Source organism: Erythrolamprus reginae, chromosome 3 (assembly GCF_031021105.1).
Source record: "Erythrolamprus reginae isolate rEryReg1 chromosome 3, rEryReg1.hap1, whole genome shotgun sequence".
NCBI classification, from domain to species: Eukaryota; Metazoa; Chordata; class Lepidosauria; order Squamata; family Dipsadidae; genus Erythrolamprus; species Erythrolamprus reginae.
This window is the reverse complement of record NC_091952.1, coordinates 47,819,034-47,842,353: the sequence shown is the minus strand read 5'-3', so window position 1 is coordinate 47,842,353 and position 23,320 is coordinate 47,819,034. Positions and strand designations below refer to the sequence as shown.

At 41.7% G+C, this 23,320-nt stretch overlaps 1 protein-coding gene across 4 annotated transcripts in view; it reads left to right on the top strand.

Annotated features, from left to right (window-relative positions):
* Positions 1-23,320, top strand: part of AMPD2 (adenosine monophosphate deaminase 2) — a 90,232-nt gene that overhangs the window by 20,641 nt on the left and 46,271 nt on the right. For all 4 annotated transcript variants that reach the window (XM_070745117.1, XM_070745119.1, XM_070745118.1 and 1 more), the window contains exons 2-3: positions 16,847-16,977; positions 20,878-21,008. In XM_070745117.1, the coding sequence (XP_070601218.1) occupies positions 16,847-16,977; positions 20,878-21,008 (262 nt within the window). The remainder of the gene's footprint in view (positions 1-16,846; positions 16,978-20,877; positions 21,009-23,320) is intronic.

The window sequence follows — 23,320 nt, the reverse complement described above, 5'->3', positions numbered from 1 at the left end:
TTAGAGATTTTAATATTATTGTATGTTTTATTGGTTGTGAGCCACTTAGAATCCTTAGGGAGTAGGGCAGCATATAAATTGGATGATGGATGGAGAGAGAGAAGGAAGGAAGGAAGGAAGAAAGAAAGAAAGAAAGAAAGAAAGAAAGAAAACAAAAGTGGAAACATGAAAAGTGTAATATATTTCAAATAATTTTCTAGCAAATCAATATAAAACATTGGTCCTTACTACAGGTAGGAGGTGAAGATTATTGCAAAGGATCCATTGGGAATTGGAGCATAGCTTCTTCTTTTTTTTAGCAATGAATTTAATTTCTGTCCAGATTGCTGAGAAAACAGCTTCTCTATGTAGGCAGCTTTACATCTTGCACTAAAGTAATGTATTGTGTGAACTCAGCTATGAGATCTGCAAATGCCCAGATGTTTATGAGGTGGCAGCAAATGGTTGGGAGGTTCTGTATCTGTTTGTTGCCTTCTCGTGGCACGATCTGAATGTTTGCAGCCCCTGCATGAAGCCGTCCTAAATGATGGACTGTGAATCTAGCCTTGTGTGCCCTTTCATCAGGGCATTCCTGTAAGCTTCCAGATAGAATTTGCTTGAGAAGGTTTTCATCTCTGCTGCTTGGCTGCCTTTGAAGACCAGGGAGGGAGATGAGATACTTGTCGCTCCAGGCCTTTTATATCTGGGAAAGAGACTTCCATGACATGCAGAGGGGTGGGAGGAAACAGCAGCTCTTTGGAGGTCATTGTTGATAAATATTCAGTGACTACATCTCTTGGAAATAAAGCTTGCCCTGCTTCCACCCTCAATCTGCCTCTATTCTCTGCACACACACACAGCATATAAAAGCAAACCAATTTCAGTTCCCAGTTGGCTTCACATATTTGTAAGATTATGGTAGCTGGAATAAATTAGATAAGGCAGTATACCTTGGGAAGTAACAACGCCTGATGATTAGAAGTGGCTTGTTGGAATGTTTTTGTGGTTGCTTTAAGCTTTTGGATTCTAGCTGGGATGGGTTTAGGAGGTAGGACTGAATATCCTGCAGCTGAAAAGTGAAAATTACGCAGCCAAGACTATATTAGATTGCTTTTAACAAACCTCAAGGAAAAGAAAGCACATTTGTTTATTTATTTTAGTGGCCCGTGTGTGCCACTAAAATAAATGTGCTTAAAGACAGAACAGGGTAAATTCTTTTTGTGGCTCACCTTTTTCTTACTACCCCCAAATGACCGGTATGTGGTGCTATGTGCTTTTACTTTTGGAAATCCCGGTGGATTGGCATTCCACGGTAGAGTGAAAGAGAAGAATGCCTGAAAGAGAGCCACAATCCTCTCTCCTACTTCAAGGGTTAATTCTTCCTTACTTTGAGATTAGGAATTAGCTTGGCTGGCTGACCATTGGTGGCTTCTCTCAGTTGCTCTGCTTGTCTCTTGGCGGTGGCTGCAGTTTTGGGACTGTCTCCTCCCTCTCCCCCTACGTAGCAGTGATTGGTACAGCCCAAGCCGGTTCCAAGGCTGGAATCCTATGGGATTGTAGCTCAGACGGAGAAACTATGAAATCCTGGTGACTTCCTCCTGTATCGCTCCAGGTATATCCTGGAGATCTCTTGGTCCATGATTGGATAGAAGACCATGGGATGTCCCTTCTTTAATTTGTCAGCTTCTTGATTTCCAAGTGGAAAGCACTGTCCAGTGTGGTCTTGATATTGCCAGGTCTGTAAATGCTTTTCCCCCCCTTCCCTTTTTTTCTTAGGGAGACTAAATGCCTTGAGCGTTGAAACTTTTTATTGGTATGGAGTTAAGAGATGCTTGACAAGTCAGTCTCTTGTAAAATTGATCACTGTGCTGCGTGGAGGGGTGGGGAAGGCGCCTTGTAAGGCTTTTGACAACACAGGAAAAAAGAACTTGTTCATATTGCTGCTGGAAGTGAATGCCTGATGGTTATTGCAAGGATGGGTAAGGTCTTTGTCTGCTATTTAGATATGTTGGAGTTTATGCTGAGAAGGGGAATGTGTTTCAAAGGAGTGGGAGGAGAGATTTTGGTAAAGAAGAACCCAGGTTAGCAGTTCTACAAATTCATCATTCAAGGTAGTTCCATTTACCAACCTAGTTTGGACAGATTTATTCATCTCTTTCTGGAGAAGATATGTGGAAGGAGCTCAAAACACGACTCTTAGAGTTGACCATAACTATCCATGCATTTTGGTACCGAATATATTTTCTTTCCCTTTTCCATGCAGAAACCCCAATGTAATTGACAAACCAGTGGGGTCTTCCTTGGTTTCTGAATTAGACTTAGACATCATCTCTTCCAAAAAGGGCACTTGTTGATAACTGTATCAGTGCCTTGTTTTGTGCTTAATTTTTCTTAGGGTTGATTCTTTTTGCAAGTTAATTGCAATATTCTGAGTAAACTTTATGATGATGGCTTTTCTTGACTTTCCTACTGCAACACAGCTAGGGAGAAAATGTCTGTTTGATTTTCTAATCAATTGCAAACTTGTCCTCTGTTTTTCCCCCACCTAATTTTTATAGCCAAAGCCACTTATCTCCCCACTCTTAAAAAATGATTTTGAGCCATTGTTCCAAAAGCAAGAAGAGTAGGGTACTAATGTTAAGATAATCTGTCATTTTTGTCTTTTAAAAAATAAAGAAAGATTGCTTTGTTCTTGTACAGTTTAAGAATGTCTCATCTTTGGAATAGTGACATTTTTATTACAATAAAATTGTACGGATAATACATAAATTGAAGTATTAAGAAAATAATGGCTTATAGCTAGACATAACATTTGCTTGCACTGAAATGGAAGTGGGTGTGTTCATTGGGAATACTACCTTTTTAACTCAAGTTGAGTTAGAGCAGTTTTTCCAAGTCTTGGCAACTTGAAGATGTCTGGACTTCAACTCCCAGAATTCCCCAGCCAGCATTTGTTCAGGTATCTTCAAATGGCCAAGATTGGGAAACACTGAGTTAGAGAATGGACCTGCTCTATACAGCGCAGAATGGTACTGTAACCTGAGCTAATACGAACTTAACTTCGTATTATTAGATTTGTATTGTACATTGTTTCTATCACTGCTGTGAGCCGCTCTGAGTCTACGGAGAGGGGCGGCATACAAATTTAATAAATAAATAAATAAATAAATAAACAAATGGCAACTCACAGAAAAAGATGCTTCCAAACAGCTAAATCATTTTGTATTTTCAGCATTTTTATACCAGTGGAATAATTGCTGTCTTGCACTTCTTAGTGGATTATTTTTCAGTGAAATGAAAAAGTTACAATATTAGGAAAACGTAATCCTACCATACAGCAGTGGTCTGGAAAAGTATTTGAGAATTCTGTGTTCTGTAAATGAGACAGCATAGCTGTCAAGAAAGGTTTATCTGGAAACAACCTTGTTTCTTATCTTATTATCAGTTGGGTTATAAGAACAATGTCTGGTGCTGGAGAGAAATGAAAGTTCATAAGGAATGAGATGCTCCTTGTTCAGGTCCTAAATGGAAGGGGGGAAATGTAAAAATAACCACCATCAGAACACTCCCTTGATTTTATATGCTTTCAGAAAGAATTGTCAACCACATTTAAATCCACGTTTCTTTGTATATTTAAGGCATACAATTTTAAAAATAGCAGAATTTTTTTTTCAGAATTAATCTCTTTAATAAAATCTCAGATTAAGATCAAAATATTGTCGAAGAAATTATAGTCTCTAAACCAGTGGTTCTCAACCATTCTAATACCACGACCCCTTAATACATTTCCTCATGTTGTGGCGACCCCCAGCCATAAGTCTAGCGCCAATTCTCCCAACAGAACTTTAAGATGATTGGCAGGATGGTCAGAGGGACACCCCCTCTATAAATGCCTGATTGGTTGGATTGTAAAAATATGTTCCAAGGTGCCAGAATAGAAGCCTTAGTTCCTAACACCATGGGAAATTTGTTTTTTCCCAGGGTCTCTTAGGTGACCCCTGTTGACCCCCAAAGGGCTCAGGTTGAGAACCACTGCTCTAAACTGACAGAATGTCCCCCTTTTCCCAGAGAGGCCAAAATAGCGTTCTTTAGTAGAAGAGTGGGAGAATATTATGCTTTTTGACTTGACAAAAAAGCCTTTTAATTTTTTTAGGAAACACAACTCCTCTGATTTGTGTGTGGAGGGGGAAATTGGGACAGCATGGTTATCTTGCATAAAGCAAGAAGTGCTACGTCTGATTTAAGTGTGGGATAACACTCAAATAAGATGTAGTATCTCTCTGACAGTTGTCAAAAAGGTGTCACAATAATTTCATAACACACCTCTTGAGAAACCTCACGTTTGGCATTTATCTCTATTAGCTACCAGGATTTTCAAAAGAGTGCCAAGAAAAGTAATGCAAGATGAATATAATATTGATCTAGTATCTGTAGCTTGAAACTTGGTAAAGGCATTTCTTCATAAAACAGGAAGTGAACATGGTACAACTTGGCCAGCCTTCTCCAGTTTAGTTCCTTCCACATGGATTAGGATGGGTTTCAAACTTGAGATGTCACATGATGTATTCACTAAACCTGGCCTGGGTGTGGTCATCACATGATGCATCAGGGCTGCAGGCCATGTGTATGAAACCCTGTATTAGGACTACAGCTTCCAGAATTTTTAGCTAATGTGAATTTAAGATGGTTATTTCCCAAACTGGTGTCTTCTACATACAGTATATTGGGGGTACAGATCCCTGAATTCCCAGTCAGCATAATTATCTAGAACAATTTTTCTTAACCTTGGCAACTTTAAAATGGGCAGAATTCCTGAAATTGAAGTCCATCCATTTAAAAATTGCCAAGGTTGAGAAATACAGTGGTACCTCTATTTACGAACTTAATTCATTCCATGACCAGGTTCTTAAGTTGAAAAGTTTGTAAGAAGAAGCATTTTTCCCCATAGGAATCAATGTAAAAGCAAATAATGTGTGTGATTGGGGAAACCACGGGGAGGGTGGAGGCCCTGTTTCCTCCCAGGTAATTCTTAGAGAGGCCCCACGGAGGTGTCTCCCCGCCTTTTGCAGCCCTGTTTCCTCCCAGGAGATTCCTAGAGAGGCCTCATGGAGGCTTCTCCCCCCCTTTTCCAGCCCTGTTTCCTCCCAGGAGATTCCTAGAGAGGCCCCACAGAGGCGTCTCCCTCCCTCTCCCAGCCCTGTTCCCTTCCAGGAGATTCCTAGAGAGGCCCCACGGAGGCTTCTCCCCTCCTTTTCCAGCCCTGTTTCCTCCCAGGAGATTCCTAGAGAGGCCCCACAGAGGCTTCTCCCTGTCCCCCTTTTCCAGCCCTGCTTCCTCCCAGGAGATTCCTAGAGAGGCCCCACAGAGGCATCTCCCTCCCTCTCCCAGCCCTGTTCCCTTCCAGGAGATTCCTAGAGAGGCCCCACGGAGGCTTCTCCCCTCCTTTTCCAGCCCTGTTTCCTCCCAGGAGATTCCTAGAGAGGCCCCATGGAGGTTTCTCCCCCTCCCCCTTTTCCAACCCTGTTTCCTCCCAGGAGATTTACAGAGAGGCCCCACAGAGGCTTCTCCCTGCCTTTTCTGGTTACAATTTTGGAGGCTCGGGTTTGTAAGTGGAAAATGGTTCTTGAAAAGAGACAAAAAAATCTTGAACATCCGGTTCTTATCTAGAAAAGTTCATAAGTAGAGGCGTTTGTAGGTAGAGGTACCACTGTACTGGTCTAGAGCACGGGTCCCCAACCTTGACAACTTTGAGACTTGTGGACTGCAACTCCCAGAATTCGAGGAATCCTTGGAGTTGGAGTCCACAAGTCTTAAAGTTGCCAAGGTTGGAGACCCCTGCTCTAGAGGGCACCAGGAAGAGGCAGCCTGGAATTGATCATGCTGTGGATAGGGCAGGAAGTAAAATATGAAAGTTTTGTCTTCATTTCTCTAAGCTTTTTGAGGGCAAATATGTAGAACAACGTTTAACACACACCCTTCCCCATTTTTGCTGCAAAATTATAAGGGTGTAGCTCTGTTGGCCGTCTGGGCTTAGCATCCGTGCCTTTTCAACTGTGACTGACTGCTCGGCCAATGTGAAGCCCTATCCTGAAGCTGCTGTGAATGGGGGCAGAATGGGAGTGGTGGGAAATCTGTGTTGCTCAGGCTGTCCTTGAAGCTCCCAGGACCCGCTGTACTCGACTGGGCCCCTCATGAGATCCAGACAGATGCTGGCTTTGATAGAGGTTGCCAAGCTTTATCCTGCTAATTGGCACAGCCCTTCCTCAGCCCTGCTGGTTTCTCTTAATGAACTGGCTGTTTGCAGTGTACACAGAGATCACATTAGGGAGACATGTGATGGTCATTAATAAAGCATGATGGAGTTTATCTGAACTTACCCTGTGCTCGGATCAAGAGTTAGAGAGAGGCGGGTTGGTCCCTGCGAGAAACATTTCAACTTCAGATCGTGCAGAACGCAGCCGCGAGATTCTCCCTCTAGTTTTAAATATTCCGGAGGTAACAACGAAATCCTTTTTGTGAAGTTGTCACATGCCTGATCCATTTCTTCTTGACCATGATTACAAATCCTTGCATCGCCATTGCTATCTACCTAAGGTAGGGGCAGAGTCCAAAAGAGGAAATGCCAGAGACTACGCTTTCCTGATGTTTTGGAATGTCTAAGGAAAAAGGCAGGATTTATGGGCTGGGATGTGGAGTCTTTGGAAAAATGAGAGAGCCTCCAAGCCCCCCTTTCCAGGTCCAGTATATTTGTCCAGGACAATTAAAGGGAAATATTTCTTCACCCAGAGGGTCGTTGGTTTATGGAATTCACTTCCAAAAGAGGTCGTGACAGCTGTCAGCCTGGATAGCTTCAAGGCAGGATTAGACAGATTCGTGGATGCCAAGTGTATCGGTGATTATTAAAATGAATGTCCATGTGCCGCCTCTATTATTATTATTATTATTATTATTATTATTATTATTATTATTATTATTATTATTAATTAGATTTGTATGCAGCCCCTCTCCGAAGACTTGGGGCGGCTCACAACAACAATAAAAAACAGTATAGATAATGGAACAAATCTAATAATAAGAATTATATAAAAAAAACCAACTGTTAAAAAAAAACACACACCATACAAAACATACATACCAAACATAGAATATAAGAGAGCCTGGGGGAAATGTCTTAGTTGGTTGAAGTGGGCAAGGTTCCCTTGAGTACCATTTGTTGGGGGTCAAGGGAAAGGGAGGGTCTTGCCTTCTCTTTCTGCTCATGTACATTTGGTGGGCCACTGTGTGACACAGAATGCTGGACCTGATGGTCTTTGGCCTGATTCAGCATGTTCTTATGTTCTTATGGCCATGGATGCATGGCCTGATGCTCTCCTGTGATCACCCAGCCTGATGTTAGGCTTGTACAGACTCATCAAATTCTCCCGTGTCTTTAGTGGACCTGGAGAGGTATGAGCTCAGAGGCCAAGCTAATTGTCCCTGCATTGCCCCACTGTTCTGTCTGAGTGTTCTGCGCTAGCCAAACCTGTTCTGTGGTTTGTAACAGAGTAGGAATGGGGTTACTTGAAGCTCTGAGGAATAGGCTACTAATAGCAGTAAGGTTTACGCCATTTTTGCGCCTGGAAAACCTGCCCGCTCAAAAATGACCTCATCAGCCACCGCTCTGCAGCTCTTTCTAGGGCGCAGTCAAAACTGCCTAGTCCTATTTATTTGTTTTGTTCGTTTGTTTATTCTGTCGTATTTATATAACCACCTATCTCACATAAAAGTGACTGGGTGACCTATAACACTTTATCAAAAAAAGAAAAGGAAAATCAACACACAAGAACAGTCGCAATGAAAACATAATTATAAAAAGACACACAAACAAGAGAAGGTGATATTGGCCACAGTAGGAGAGCCATTGCGAAATCTTCCTGGTCTGCTGGGACCCCCAGGCATGATAACAGAGCCCAGTCTTGAGGGACGTGTGAAATGTAGAGAGGGATGGAGCTGACCTCAATTGTTGGGGGTAGGGGTGGGTGGATAGGAAAGGGAGGGGGAAGGAAAGGGCAGCTGGCTGAGACACCAAGGTAAGAATGCTAGTTAGTGCAGCTATGATTGCCCAAAAGAGAGTAACTTTATCTCATCTTCCAAGAAAACAATGGTGTAGAGCAGCGGTCCCCAAACTACGGCCCGTGGGCCGCATGCGGCCCGCTGAGGCCATTTATCCGGCCCGCCAGTGATTGACACGAGGACAGGGAAAAGAGAGCAAGAAAGAAAGAAAAGGGAAAGAGAGGGAGGGAAAGAGAAGTGGGGAGGAATGAATGAATGAATGAATGAATGAATGAATGAAGGAAGGAAGGAAGGAAGGAAGGAAGGAAGGAAGGAAGGAAGGAAGGAAGGAAGGAGGGACCGAGGAAGGAAGGACTGTTTTGGGGGGGGGGGGTAATTTTTTTAAATTTTTCTCTTAACATACATTCAAACAATACAGTGTACCATCTAATTTTCCATGAATAAAATGCGGTATTTTCTTAGTAACTAATATCAATCATCAAAAAAGTTGCAGAAGTTTTTTTTCTAATTTTGTCATCCAGTTACATTTATTTTTTAAATTAAATTCCCTCCTCAATGTTCTTTCAAAAAGTACAACACCAATTATTTTTCTAACTTATTAACCATTATGCCAAAGTGCTTCCTTCTTTCTTTATACATTTTTCTATAAGCCAGGAAAATCTTGTATAGCCAATCAGATGTTAACAAAAGAAAATTAAAAACAAAACATAAACATATATGAATTTCAGACTTCTTCCCCCCATCTAAATAGTACATTCCCATTTTGTTTTTTACTTTAAAACAAGGTATGTGCAGTGTGCATAGGGATTTGTTCATAGTTTATTTTATAGTCTGGCCCTCCAACAGTCCAAGGGACAGTGAACTGGCCCCCTGTATAAAAAGTTTGGAGACCCCTGGTGTAGAGTCTCCTGCTTGAGTGGGGGTGTGAGGTTGGGCTAGATGACCTATAAGGTCTCTTCCAACTCTGTATAAGTCCCAGGATCACAGATATTCTGGAAGGACATTCATTTCAAATTGGGGGTCGGCATTACATTTTGTACATTACTCTTTCCCCAAAAGTTTCAGGGCTAGGACAAAAACATAATTAAATCTACAGAAAAATTAGAAAAAAAGTTATTTGAACAGTAAAGTTCTTTGAATATAATCACTCCACATGTGCTTAATAATTTTCCTTTCTGCTACATTAAAAATAACAATTGACCATAGTACTTGGTGGGGATTTGGAATTATAACCAAGGCTCTGGGGAGTGGGGGTGGGGGCACATACAATTCTGGCATGGCTGGTCATTCATATTAGTAAGCCAATAGTAAATTAGGCTGAAGGTAACTTCTGTCAAACTGCTTTTGACTAAAAGCTTCATTTCTATGTAGATTAATTAATGCTTCCCTGTGGTTTAAGTAAATTGCATTTGGTATTGATTTTTGAGAGATTTATAGAGGTAACTTCAAGAGATAAATTGTTCTGTGCTGCAACAATCATGTACCCACCCTCCTTTTTTAACCTTGACCTTACTTCTCCTTCTCCCATAACTACTTGATGCAATTTCAAACCTTTCAGGCCACTAATGAACTTCCTTGAATGTTTTACATATTATTACTAATGACTAATACATGTTTAGAATAATATATTTGGGTGATGACCAAAAAGGGTGTGAAAAGGAAATGAACATTTGGAGAATATCTGTCTTGGGTGGATCAGGGCCAGCACTACAGGGAGTAATTGCTTTGATCAATCACTATTATTTATTTATTATTATTATTATTTATTTATTTATTTATTTGATTTTTATGCCACCCTTCTCCTTAGACTCAGGGCAGCTTACAACATGTTAGCAATAGCACTTTTTAACAGAGCCAGCATCTTGTCTGAGGCTAGTCCATTTTTTTCAATTGACTTGCCTCCGACCCAAAGGTCTCTATTGAACAGGTGAGGCTTGTACATTTTGTGCTACAACGTTTCCCCGAAAATAAGACCCTGGCTTATATTTTTTTGAAGCCTGAAATAAGTGCTTGGCTTTATTGCCATGCACTCAAAAGCCTGATTGGGCTTATTATCATGGATGTCTTATTTTGCGGGGAAACAGGATATCTACAAAAATAGTGCATGATCATATGATGAAAGAAACGAGGTTCTTTCACATGGAAGAATTATGCGGAAGGCTGTTCTCATTATTAGCAGGGGGATTGCCAGCTTACATAAAATGCAAAGGTTAGAAATCCGTAGCTTTCTCTCTGCTATCTGAGTGCTGCTGCAGCCAACAGAAGAAGTAGGTTATTAAGATGGTTTTCAAATGATGATAGGTTCGTGGAGAGAGAGAGAGATACTGTATACTCATTGTTGTGGTTAGCTCTGGTCCAGCTCCTGCCCCAAGGACTGTGGATGTGGGGGAGACATCCACATGCTGCAGGCCTGTTTTGCCCTGGTGGAATCTGCTGATGAAGGCTCCTCTGACCAAGAAGACATGAGTGACAGGGAAGAGGAGAGTATGGCAGACAGCTCAGAAGGAGATCAATTATCTAGCTCCTCCTTGGATTCAGAACAAGAGTTAATGATACAGCCACGCATGAGGAGATCGATGCATAGGCAACAACAACTGAGAGATTATTATCAAAGAAAATGAGGCCACCTGTGGTTGGGCGGGGCTGTGGTAATTAGTGAGGCTGCTATAAATAGCAGCCTGTGGGTTTGGCCATTGTGGAGGATTATCTGATCGTTGTGTTTCTTGACTGCTTTGCTGCGTTTGACCTTTTGTGTGCTGATTTTCCCCCGCTTTGAAACTAAACCAGAGCAAAGTGTGTTTCACTTTGTGAAAGAAGAAGGACTGTGAATTGCCTCACAGCTGCAAGCTAAGTATCACAGAACTGATAAGGGACTTGTACAAATTACCAGTTTGTTTGGAGACCAGTGCTCTTTGCTATACCAAAAGAGGGCTTAATTTAAGTGAATTTTCATTATAAAGAACATTGTTTTGAATTTTCAAACGTGTGTGTGTCTGAAATTTGTACCTGTGAATTTTCGGGAGGAGTCTACCAGAGAGCCCGACAGAACACTCATTGACAGCTGTCATTTGATTCTGGAGCTCATTTTATTTCTAATGATGGCTCCTTAAGGGCAGATGGACAGATCTGATCTGGATACAGATAGCACTTCTTTTTTAAAAAAATCTTTATTGAAGAAAGAACAACATCACAATATGTACATGTGTCTACATGTACAAATCACAAAAGAGAAACTTGAGCATGAGGAATATAAAAACAAGAACAAATATATAGTTTTTGCATTGAACATATATCATAATATGTAGTTAATGTCTTAATTGAATAGAAAGGAGAGAACAGCACAACACATTAACAAAAAAAAAAGTAAAGAGGAAGAGTTAAAGAAGAGAAGAGGAAAGAGAAGAAGAAGAAAAGAGAAAGAAGAAAGAAAAAGAGAAAGAAACTATACATATATACAACAGAGATGAGTCAATCTCTTTGTTGACTATCATGTCTCACAGCCTTTATAGACTTGTTACATTTCTGCTAATTACTGGTATTTTTGTGGTCAAGAATTTTGATTTCTGAAACTGAAGTTTTATCCCCTTGTTGATATCTGGTGAGTCACTTCTTTTGGGACCAATAGAATGGAATATATGTGTTTTGCCGGGCTCTATGGTATGAGTCTCCCGAAAATTCAAGGGTACAAATTTCAGACACACACACACTTGAAAGTTCAAAAACAATGTTCTTTATCACAAAAATTCAAAAGAAACAAAGCACCCTTTTTGTATTGCAAAGAGCACTCGTCCCAAAACAACCTGGTAGTTTGTACAATCCCCTTAATCAGTCCTTAAGTACTTAGCTAGGAGCTGTGAAGGAACGTCACAGCCCTCCTTCTTCCACGAAGTGAAACACACACACTTTGCTCTGCTTTGGTTTCAAAGTCGTGAAAAATCAACAAACAGCAAGGCACAGTCCTGAAGAACAACGATCAGATAATCTTCCACAACGGCCCAAGCCAGCACGCTGCTATTTATATCAGCAGCTCTAATTACTGGAGCCCCACCCAAACACAGGTGGCCTCTCTTATCTCCTATAATATTTCCTCAATTGGTCTCTTCTATGCATACGTCTGCGCCTGCGTGGGTCTAACACTTCTTCATCCGAATCAATCGAAGATAATGGAGATTGGCTTCCTGGGCTGTGTGCCAAGCCCCCCTCTTCCAAGTAACCCCCACCTTCTTCGTCCAAGGAAACTGCACTACCTGACTCTGTTGGCAATAAAACAGGCCTATGACATGTTGATGTTTCCCCTGCATCCACCTCCACATTCCTTGGGGCAGGAGTTGGGCCAGAGCCAACCACAACAATATTGTGCTCTCTGAATTTGGTTGTTTATTTAATTGTCTTCATAAAATCAAAGTGCCTTTAGAAAATACAGTGCCTCTGCACAAAAGTGCCTTTAGAAAATATAATGCATCCAGAAAAATCAAAGACCTAAACATTGATGAAGACGAAATTATGGTTTCATTCGGAGTCACAGCACTCTTTATGTCCAATACATCCCAAAACTAGTGGAAAAAATCCATAGCAACAGTACTAGACATTATACCCGACCTAGCCAGCACATTAAGATTCAAATACTAAAAGTCATGGTTCTATCAACCTCTGCCTCAGTGCTTTCAATTTGATGGGCAAATATTATCAACAAATTAGAAGAACATCTGTGGGTTCTCGTGACTCATAGCAAAGAGAGTAACGCAGTATCTAGAAACTATAACACTGCCATTCATACAACCAGAAGTATAAATCCAGAATGTAGTTTAGCATCATGATAAAGATGGAAGGATTAAAGAAGACACATGAAGACACATGAAAACAAGTATCTTCAAAGGAATAAAAATCAGGAGGGAAAAAAGAACTAATCATCATCTAATCATCATAAAAAATGATAGCAAGTTAGAAACACAAATCTATTGGAAAACAACCCACACTAACCAAGAGCTCCTTTACCAAAGTAGTAACTCAATCTTTCAGAAGAGAGGCTGTAAGTACTTTAAAAAAAACGAATACAGTGATACCACGTCTTACACACTTAATTGGTTCTGGGACGAGGTTCTTAAGGTGAAAAATTTGTAAGATGAAACAATGTTTCCCATAGGAATCAATGAAAAAGCAATTAATGCGTGCAAGCCCCAAATTCACCCCTTTTGCCAGCTGAAGCGCCCGTTTTTGTGCTGCTGGGATTCCCCTGAGGCTCCCCTCCATGGGAAACCCCACCTCCAGACTTCTGTGTTTTTACAATGCTGCAGGGAAATCCCAGCAGGAGAATCCCAGCATCGCAAAAACAAGCGCTTCGCTGGCAACGGAAGTCCGGAGGTGGGGTTTCCCAGTGAAGGGAGCATCAGTGAAATCGCAGCATCGCAAAAACACCGAAGTCCTCGAAACCCCACCTCCGGTCTTCTGTGTTTTTGCGATGCTGCGATCTCATTGAGGCTTCCCTTGCTGGGAAACCCCACCTCTGGACTTCCATTGCCAGCAAAGCGCCTGTTTTTGCGCTGCTGAGATTCCCTTGCAGCATCACAAAAACAGGAAGTCCAGAGGTGGGGTTTCCCATGGAGGGGAGCCTCAGGGGAATCCCAGCAGCGCAAAAACGGGTGCTGGCAACAGAAGTCCGGAGGCGGGGCATCCCAGCGGCGGCGGTGGGTTTGTAAGGTGAAAATAGTTTGTAAGAAGAGGCAAAAAAATCTTAAACCCTGGGTTTGTATCTCGAAAAGTTTGTATGACGAGGCCTTTGTAAGACGAGGTATCACTGTATACCGTAAATGAATAGTGGCAATCCAGAATGCCAGAAAATGAAAACAGGCTGCCAACAATCGTAAGCTCCTTAAAACCCACCTCTGCCATCAGGCATGGGGGAACTGAGATATTCTTCCCCCCTAGGCTTCTACAATTTATGCATGGTATGTTGGTATGTATGGTTGGTTTTATAACAAGGGTTTTTAGCTGTTTTAGTATTGGATTGTTACATGCTGTTTTTATCACTGTTGTTAGCCGCCCCGAGTCCACGGAGAGGGGCGGCATACAAATTCAATAAATAAATAAATAATAATAATCAAGAAGTGCCTGATCACTTAACTCATTAAAACATCACCACTCAGGCTATGTAAAGGACAATACTACCACGTATCAAAAGCATCTCAGAAACAACCAACAGATTATTACAACACATGGCATCACCATAATACACAAACCAATAAAAGCCCTCCAAAGCAAGTTAAGTATACCATAAGACCCCAAGAAGAAAAAACAGAGGTCATCCACAATATGCAGAGTAAGAACTCAGTATATAGCTCAGGAAGTGTGTATAATCAAGACTATGGTTTTCCCAGTTGCAATATATAGCTGTGAAAGTTGGACCATAAGAAAGGCTGAGCCCCAAAGAATTGAGGCCTTTGAACTATGGTGCTGGAGAAGACTCCTGCGAGTTCCTTGGACTGCAAGGTGGACAAACCAATCAGTTTTAGAGGAAATCAACACTGACTGCTCTTTAGAAGACCAAGTCCTGAAGATGAAACTGAAATACTTTGGGCACCTAAGGAAGGAAGGAAGGAAGGAAGGAAGGAAGGAAGGAAGGAAGGAAGGAAGGAAGGAAGGAAGGACTCACTGAGGGAGAGCCTAATGCTGGGAACGATTGAGAGCAATAGAAGGGGATGGTAGAGAATTAGGTGGCTGGATACACCTGCAGCAGTAGGTGAGAACTTAAATGGACTCCAGAGGATGGTAGAGGACAGGAAGGCCTAGAGGAACATTGTCCATGGGGTCACGGTGGGTCAGACCACATCTCGGACATCAACACCCTTGAAAATGTCCAAAGATACTTCACCAGAAGAGCCCTTCACTCCTCCACTTGAAACAGAATACCCTACGAAAGCAGACTATCAATCCTTGGTCTTGAAAGCTTAGAACTACGTTGCCTAAAACACGATCTAAGTATTGCCCACAAGATCATATGCTACAACGTTCTACCTGTCAATGACTACTTCAGCTTCAATCGCAACACCACAAGAGCACGCAACAGATTCAAAGTTAATATTAACCGCTCCAAACTTGACTGTAAAAAATATGACTTCAGCAACCGAGTTGTTGAAGTGTGGAACTCATTACCTGACTCAGTAGTGTCAACCCCTAACCCCCAACATTTTTCCCTTAGACTATCCACGATTGACCTCTCCAGCTTCCTTAGAGGTCAGTAAGGGGCGTGCATAAGTGCAACAGGGTGCCTTCCGTCCCCTGTCCAATTGTTTCTCCTTATCTCATTTATCTTTTCTTCCTTTCAAATTTGTTCACCTATACAGTAGTACCTCTAGCTACAAGCTGCTCCACATGCGAGTATTCCAAGTTACGAGCCGAGACGCGAGCAAAATTTCTGTTCGACACCCGAGGTCAAATTCGGGATACGAGCCGAGCTTCCACTAGGTGACGCAAGAATCTCCTTGCTTCCAGTTATCTCGGCGCGAAAAACAAAGTCTAAAGGCATTCGTTCGAGATGCGAGTTGATCAACTTACAAGCTCGGGTCTGGAACGAATTAAACTCGTATGTCGAGGTACCACTGTACTTTTATATCTTTTCTTCTATTTGTTTCTTTAGTTATATTACTAAATATCTATTCTCTTCAATGTGTATTATGTATTGGACTAAATAAATAAATAAAATAAAAACTTACAACAACAAAGACCAAGCTAAATGCAAAATGTTAAGGAATTCCTGGAAACCTGGCATTCAGACAAATCAACCATCAGTAGACACATAGTCCATTAAAATATAAGAAGGAAACACAAAGAGCCAAACACATTATCTCCAGGAGCATATGCAAGGATTAAAATCAGACAATCAAACAGAAAACAATACCCAACTGAAGAAACTTCCAAACAGACGACCATACCACCACCAACACTGGCAGGGCAAACTAATCTATATAAACAGGGAGCAAATTCCATGAGTACCACTGATGATGCTCTTGAGTCACGTGATGAAACATTTGCAAGCAAACAATTAAGCTCAGAGGACATCAAGGACTCTACTGTTGTTTTTAGGAAACTATTTCTTCCTTGTAATGTGGACTCAATATGTAACAAGCAAACTTGGCATGGGTTCCTGCATTGAGCAATATGAAGCCAGAAATGAAAATAAAACCAAGCATGCTTCACACAGATGTTCATATTTGTTTTAATATCTATTTGTTACTAGACACAAGATACCTCCTAACCATTTTGAATACTTAAATTGTGTTTAGGATCAGACCTCTGTCAGATCTGGGACATGAATCCTAAGTATATTTTTTAAAACATGAAAATATAAATAGTTTTTGGAAATTGTTTATCCATAACAAGCCTGCTTCTCTCTTAAGGAGGAGGAGCTGAAGGAACTAATGTTGGACTTTTCTAAAATACATTATGGAATGCGTTCACACCCTGGTTGGCATAGTCAGCAGTTCTGAACTGATTTCTAAGGCTATTATGGGAGAACATTGAATTGGTGAACAGAAGGGGATGTGTGATACAACTTCAGCAAGCTATCCCTTAAATATGCCAACTGGACTGGGGTGGTATTATGAAAAAGCTAATTGTCTTGCAGTAACATTAATTCAGTGAAAATCTGCTGACTTCCACAATCTGCAGGTGAGTCTGAGTAAACTGAGGTCTAGTACTGCAAATTTATGTATGATCTAAGGAGAAAGAGGGTGTTATTAATATCTCTCTCATTCCTCCTGCTTCTCAGATCTGGTAGCTTTTCCTGTCTGCCTGATTACTGTCTCCCTTGCATCTACAGAGATTCACGGAGGGCCGAGGTCCCGGCAATTGCAGCCGGCACGTTCTCTCCCTGGACCTTCCCATTGCCTGAAGCATTTTCCTGTTGACCTCCGGACCTCCATGGATGGCAAGTACAAAGAGCTTGCTGAGGTAGATCTGCTTATTCCCTCACTAGATGTTTACCTGTAGAAAAGGCTGTGAAAATGAATATGTAAAAGTCTTGTTTTTTTCCCCTTGGGTTGTTTTTCTTAATATTAAAAAGAAAGACAGTGTGTAAATTCTATTTTGAGAAAATTGCTTTGAATCTGTGTGATTCTCTAAGCATTTATAGGAGAGAAGAGCTGACTGGAGAAAATAGATTTAAATTAAAGGATTGCTCTTGAAGCAACATACCGTATTTTTCGGAGTATAAGACGCACCTGAGTATAAGACGCACCTTAGTTTTTGGAGTGGAAAATATGGAAAAGAATCTGCTTACCAGGTATTCATCTGGCTAACATCCTTAGTCTGGTCAGCTTCAGCACATTATTTTATCCCCTGGATAAAATTACGGTTAGGGCTTTAAAAAAACGTTATTCGGAGAGAGTAACAATGAAAGAGCTTGCAAGCCAGTAAGAGCTGGGAACATCATTAGCACCTGGAAAGAAACATTCGGAGCAAGTAGAGCAGTGGAAAAAACCCTGCAAAGACTTAGGGCTTGGAAAACATTATTTGCAGAGAGTAACAGTGAAAGAGCTTGCAAGCCGGTAAGAGCTGGGAATAAGTTTCACCTGTTAGCACCTGGTTAGTGCTGGGAAGAAAAATTTGAAGCAAATAGAGAATGGAAAAAACTCTACGAAGACTTAGGGCTTGGAAAACATTCTTCACAGAAAGTAACAATGAAAGATCTTACAAGCAAGTAAGAGCTGGGAACATCGTTAGCACCTAGTTAAGGCTGGAAAGAAACTTATTTGGAGCAAGTTAGAACAATGAAAAAAACCCCTGCAAAGACTTAGGCCTTGAAAAACATTATTTGCAGAGAGAAACAATGAAAGAGCCTGCAAGGTGAGAGCTGGGAAGATCATTAGCAGTTAGTTAGGGCTGGGAGGGGGTGGGGAAGCTACATTCAGAGTATAAGAAGCACCCAAATAATCAGCCTCTTTTAGGGAGGAAAAAGATGTGTCCTATATACCGAAAAATACACTATTTTTGGATCCCGGAAATAAAAGCAGAACAGTGATTTTTGCCCATTCATTGTTTACTCTGAACTCTCCAAAATATGCACTGGTCACCAGCCACTGGAGGTGGTAGGATTGTAATCTAAAACAGGTGGTCCTCATTTAATAACCACTCATTCAATAAATTGATGCTGAATGAATGGTAGTTAAGACTGGTCCTTGTAGTTACGGCTATCACCTGGCTCACAGTTACAAAAATCTCAGCATCCCACAGTCACGTGATTGCAATTTGTGAACTTCCCTGCTGGCTTTGGCCTCGTCCAGTGAGCTGTGCCGTCATCGCTGCCGGAACTGCCCATCACTAAACAGCCTGGTCATGTGGGGGTTTTTTGTAGTGTAGTGTTTCTCAGGCTTGGTGTAGAGATGGAAGTGTTAGCAGATGCTGGCTGGAGAATTCTGGGAATTGAAGTCCACGTACCTTTTAAGTTGTGAAGACTGAGAAACTGTGTTAGGCTATGCTTCTGTTTTAGTTTCACAGGAAGCAAGTAAGAGCTTGTTTACTTGGCAATGGCAGTTCTTGTTGTTGACAGATCGGCGTGTCTACTCTAATGCATACTGGAGGAGGCATGCTCCTGGGTGTGTCCTTGAGTTTATTAATCATTGATGTGTTCTTTGATGACCTGGACAATGAGAAGCAGCAGTTACAAGATTCATGCAACGGCTGTCACTGGAACAGTTTTAAATTACCACCGCAGTTATGACTTCAATGTAAATTGCTATCAAGAGTACATCGTGTTATAGTTTTCCAATCCACTGAGCAACGACACTTTCACTGATGTCGGTATGAGATTCTAGCCCTGGCAGATTGTCCCAGAACAATTTTTAATGGAGTCTTCCGGTTGTTGCTTCTTATGGATAAATAAGATAATCTCTTATTTATTTTAAATATTTACTGTATTTTTCAGAGTACAGTGTTCCCTCGATTTTTGCGGGTTCGAACTTCGCGAAACGTCTATACCACGGTTTTTCAAAAATATTAATTAAAAAATACTTTGCGGTTTTCCCCCCTATACCACGGTTTTTCCTGCCCGATGACTTCATATGTCATTGCCAAACTTTCGTCTGCCTTTAAAAAACATTTTTTAAAATAAACTTTAATAAATAAACATGGTGAGTAATAATCTAAAAGGTTGCTAAGGGAATGGGAAATTGTAATTTAGGGGTTTAAAGTGTTAAGGGAAGGCTTGGGATACTGTTCATAACCAAAAATAGTGTATTTACTTCCGCATCTCTACTTCGCGGAAATTCGACTTTCGCGGGCGGTCTCGGAACGCATCCCCCGCGAAAATCGAGGGAACACTGTACAGTATAAGACACTCCTTCGCCCCCCAAAAGTGGGTGGAAATGTCAGTGCATCTTATATACCGAATACAGCCATTTTCGGCCTCCTGAAAATTGGGCCCATTTTTTTTGTAAAAATTGGGTGTACAGAGGGTTTGGAAGACCTGCAGGGTGCTCCTGAGGACTGGGGGACGGCAAAAACACCCAATTTTTGCAAAAAAAAACCCCTGGCCCATTTTTTACCCATTTTTTGCAGTAACTTTTTTACCTTACCTCTTTGAAATCTTTGTGTGTCTTCTACACTAATGTGTCTTATAGCCTGAAAAACACAGTATATACAGGTACTCCTTGACCTACGACTGATTGCCTAATAACTGTTCAAAGTTACGACAACTCCCCCCAAAGTTACTTATGACCCAAATTTGAAATTCCAACCACTCTCTTCAGTCATGTGACTGTACTGTTGGCACCCAGGAAATGGTTTAAACTTCCTGTAGACACATGACTGCATTTTATAACCATTTTGCGAAAAACTAGCATTTACTTCTAGGTTTTGGCAAAACTGGTTTATATCAAATCATTGCCTAATTTAACAACTATGGCATTTGCTTAACATATACTGCAAAAAAAGATCATAAAATCAAGTCAGTCACTTATTCAAATTCATCCTGACTTATTCAGATTCAAATTCAAACCATTATTGTCAGAGTACAACATGTATACAATGAGATTGGCTGAGGCTCCCTTAACAACTGTAACGAACAAGTTCCATTGTGGTCATAACTCAAGGACTACATGTGTCTGCCCATCTCATACCAAATTCTGAGTAGCTCCAAACCAAGAATTAAAAACACATAAAAACCATAGTAAAACTCTTAAAATCAGAGGTCTTTAAACTTGGCAACTTTTAGACTTATGCTGGCTGGAGAATTCTGGGAGTTGAAGTCCACCAGTCTTAAAGTCCACCCGTCTTAAAGTCCACAAGTCTTAAAGCATAGCTTGCTGGAGAATTCTGGGAGTTGAAGTCCACCAGTCTTAAAATCTACCAGTCTTAAAGTCCACCAGTCTTAAAACATAGCTGGCTGGAGATTTTTGGGAGTTGAAGTTCACCAGTCTTAAAGTCCACCAGTCTTAAAGCATAGCTGGCTGGAGAATTCTGGGAGTTGAAGTCCACAAGTCCTAAAAGTTGCCAAGTTTGAAGACCTCTGCTTAAAATCATAAATACCAAGTCAAGCGTCTAACTTGCCGTCACTTGCTTGCTTCTAATTTGCCGTCACCTCATCCTACCCCAGCACATGAGGTGCAAAGCCAGGACTTCAGTGCTTGTTGGGAGGCTAAGAGAATAGAGGCCTGCTGAGCTTTGGGGAGGGAGGAATGGGGCTGCCCCAGAAAAGGCCCACTTTTTGGTTCCCATAAGGTGACAATGTTTAAGGGAAGGGACGAGGAGCATGTCCGTCCTATCTAACTTCATAGAATGATTGAGACCTTCATTGAAGTTGCACGCAAACACTTGCATGGATATCCCAGTAGCACCGTGCTTCTATGCTTGCAGGAGTTGTTTTGTCACTCATTGGCCGAGAGTGAAATGCGCAGTGCTCCCTACGAATTCCCAGAAGACAGCCCCATCGAACAGTTAGAAGAGAGGCGCCAACGGTTGGAGCGGCAGATAAGCCAGGATGTGAAGTAAGTTGCCAACAATTTTTGAACTTTTCCTAGCTTCTCCTAACTCCTTTGGATATTTCAAAGGCAGGATGGAACATTTCACTGGAGTCTTGGGAGAAAAAACAGCATAAGAGTTGTTCTGTCGGGCTGTCTGGTAGACTTCTCCCAAAAATTCACAGGTACAAAATTCAGACACACACATGTTTGAAAATTCAAAACAATGTTCTTTATAATGAAAAGTCACTTAAACTAAGCCCTCTTTTGGTATAGCAAAGAGCACTTGTCTCCAAACAAACTGGTAATTTGTACAAGTCCCTTATCAGTTCTGTGATACTTAGCTTGCAGCTGTGAGGCAATTCACAATCCTTCTTCTTTCATAAAGTGAAACACACTTTTGTCTGGTTTAGTTTCAAAACGGGGAAAAATCAGCACACAAAAGGTCAAAGTCAGTAAAGCAGTCACGAAACACAACGATCAGATAATCCTCCACAATGGCCAAACCCACAGGCTGCTATTTATAGCAGCCTCACTAATTACCACAGCCCCACCCAACCACAGGTGGCCTCATTTTCTTTGATAATAATCTCTCAGTTGTTGTTGCCTATGCATCGCTCTCCGCATGCGTGGCTGTATCATTAACGCTTGTTCTGAATCCAAGGAGGAGCTAGATAATCGATCTCCTTCTGAGCTGTCTGCCCCACTCTCCTCCTCCCTGTCACTCATGTCTTCTTGGTCAGAGGAGCCTTCATCATCAGATTCCACCGGGGGGCAAAACAGGCCTGCAGCATGTGGATGTCTCCCCCACATCCACAGTCCTTGGGGCAGGAGCTGGGCCAGAGCTAACCACAACAAGAGTATTTGAAACTGGGAAAGATGGGAAGGAATCAAAGCTTTTAGTTACACTCTAGAAAAAGCGTGATAGAGAGACTTTGGAAAAAATCCAGGAATGTCATTTCATTGCTTCTATTTCTACAGTGATAGTAACCATCGTGTCACAAGAAGCATCCATACAGTCATCTGTCTATGTGCATAAATGTGTGTGGCTGATATTTTTTACACTTTTCTTGTCCTGCACACAGTTTTCTTACTGTTACATAATTGTCAGTGGCAAGATTCCTTTGCAATCAGCAGCTTTACATCAGGTAGAAAATGTCTGGGGTTTATCTATCCCCATCTTGCTGTTCTTCTCTATTGTCCTTTATTTATTTTATTTATTTAATCGATTTTTACGCCACCCAACTCCCTGGGGACTTATAACCAAAAATATAACATCCGAATAATACTAAAAACCTATAAAACTGTTTCAAAACAATTAAAATAAAACAGTGAAATCCATGCATATAATTCATGGCCGGATCTCAATGGTTATCATCATCAGATCAACGCCCCCTGGCCTGCCTGAAATGTCAGATCTTTACAGCTTTCTGGAAGGCCAGTAGGGTGAGGCTAGTCTGGATCTCAGGAGGTAAATGGTTCCAGAGAGTTGGAGCAGCCACAGAGAAGGCCCTCCCCCACAGGCCCGCCAGCCAACACTGTTTATTTATTTTATTTATTCAATTTTTAAGCCGCCCTTCTCCTTAGACTCAGGGCGGCTTAACACTTGTTAGCAATAGCATTTTTTAACAGATCTACAGTCAGCTTCAGTGGCCGGCAGTGCAGCACTCTACCTACTGCGTCACCCGGGCTCCCCTAAAAGTTTAGCTGATAAGACCTGGACAAGACCAACCTTGTGGGCCTTTGTTGGTCGCTGGGAGCTATGTGGTAGAAGGCGACATTTAGGAGACCAGAACAGGGAAAAGAAACAGCATGGTGGAATCATGGCCATTAGGATTCTGCAAATGTTTGCTCCTAACCAGAAACCTCACTTGGGAAGGGCTGCGAAGTCTCAGAGTTATTTCTTCCGTGGTTCAAGCCAGGGCATCGACATGAGGGGGACGGTGCTTAGGCAGAAGGAATGGAAGCCACCTGTGGCCTATTTACCTACCTGGTGCCTGGCAACCGATGATGCACTTGTGCTGCTCTGAAGAAGGGAGAGGGGGTGGCAGAAGTGAGACAGAATAAGGAAAGATCCATTGGAATGGAAAACGTAGGGAAAAGGAAGACAAGAAGACAATAGGCATAGTGCTCAAACCTGGCAACTTTAAGACTGGTGGACTTCAACTCCCAGAATTCTCTAGCTGGCTGGGCAGAGAATTCTGGGAATTGAAGTCCACCAGTCTTAAAGATGCCAAGTTTGAAGACCTCTGAGATAAGAGGCAAGTCTATTCAGGGGAGGGGGGGGCTTCATTTCCACTCTTATTTAGAAGCCCAATTTTCCCACTCCAAAATGTTGT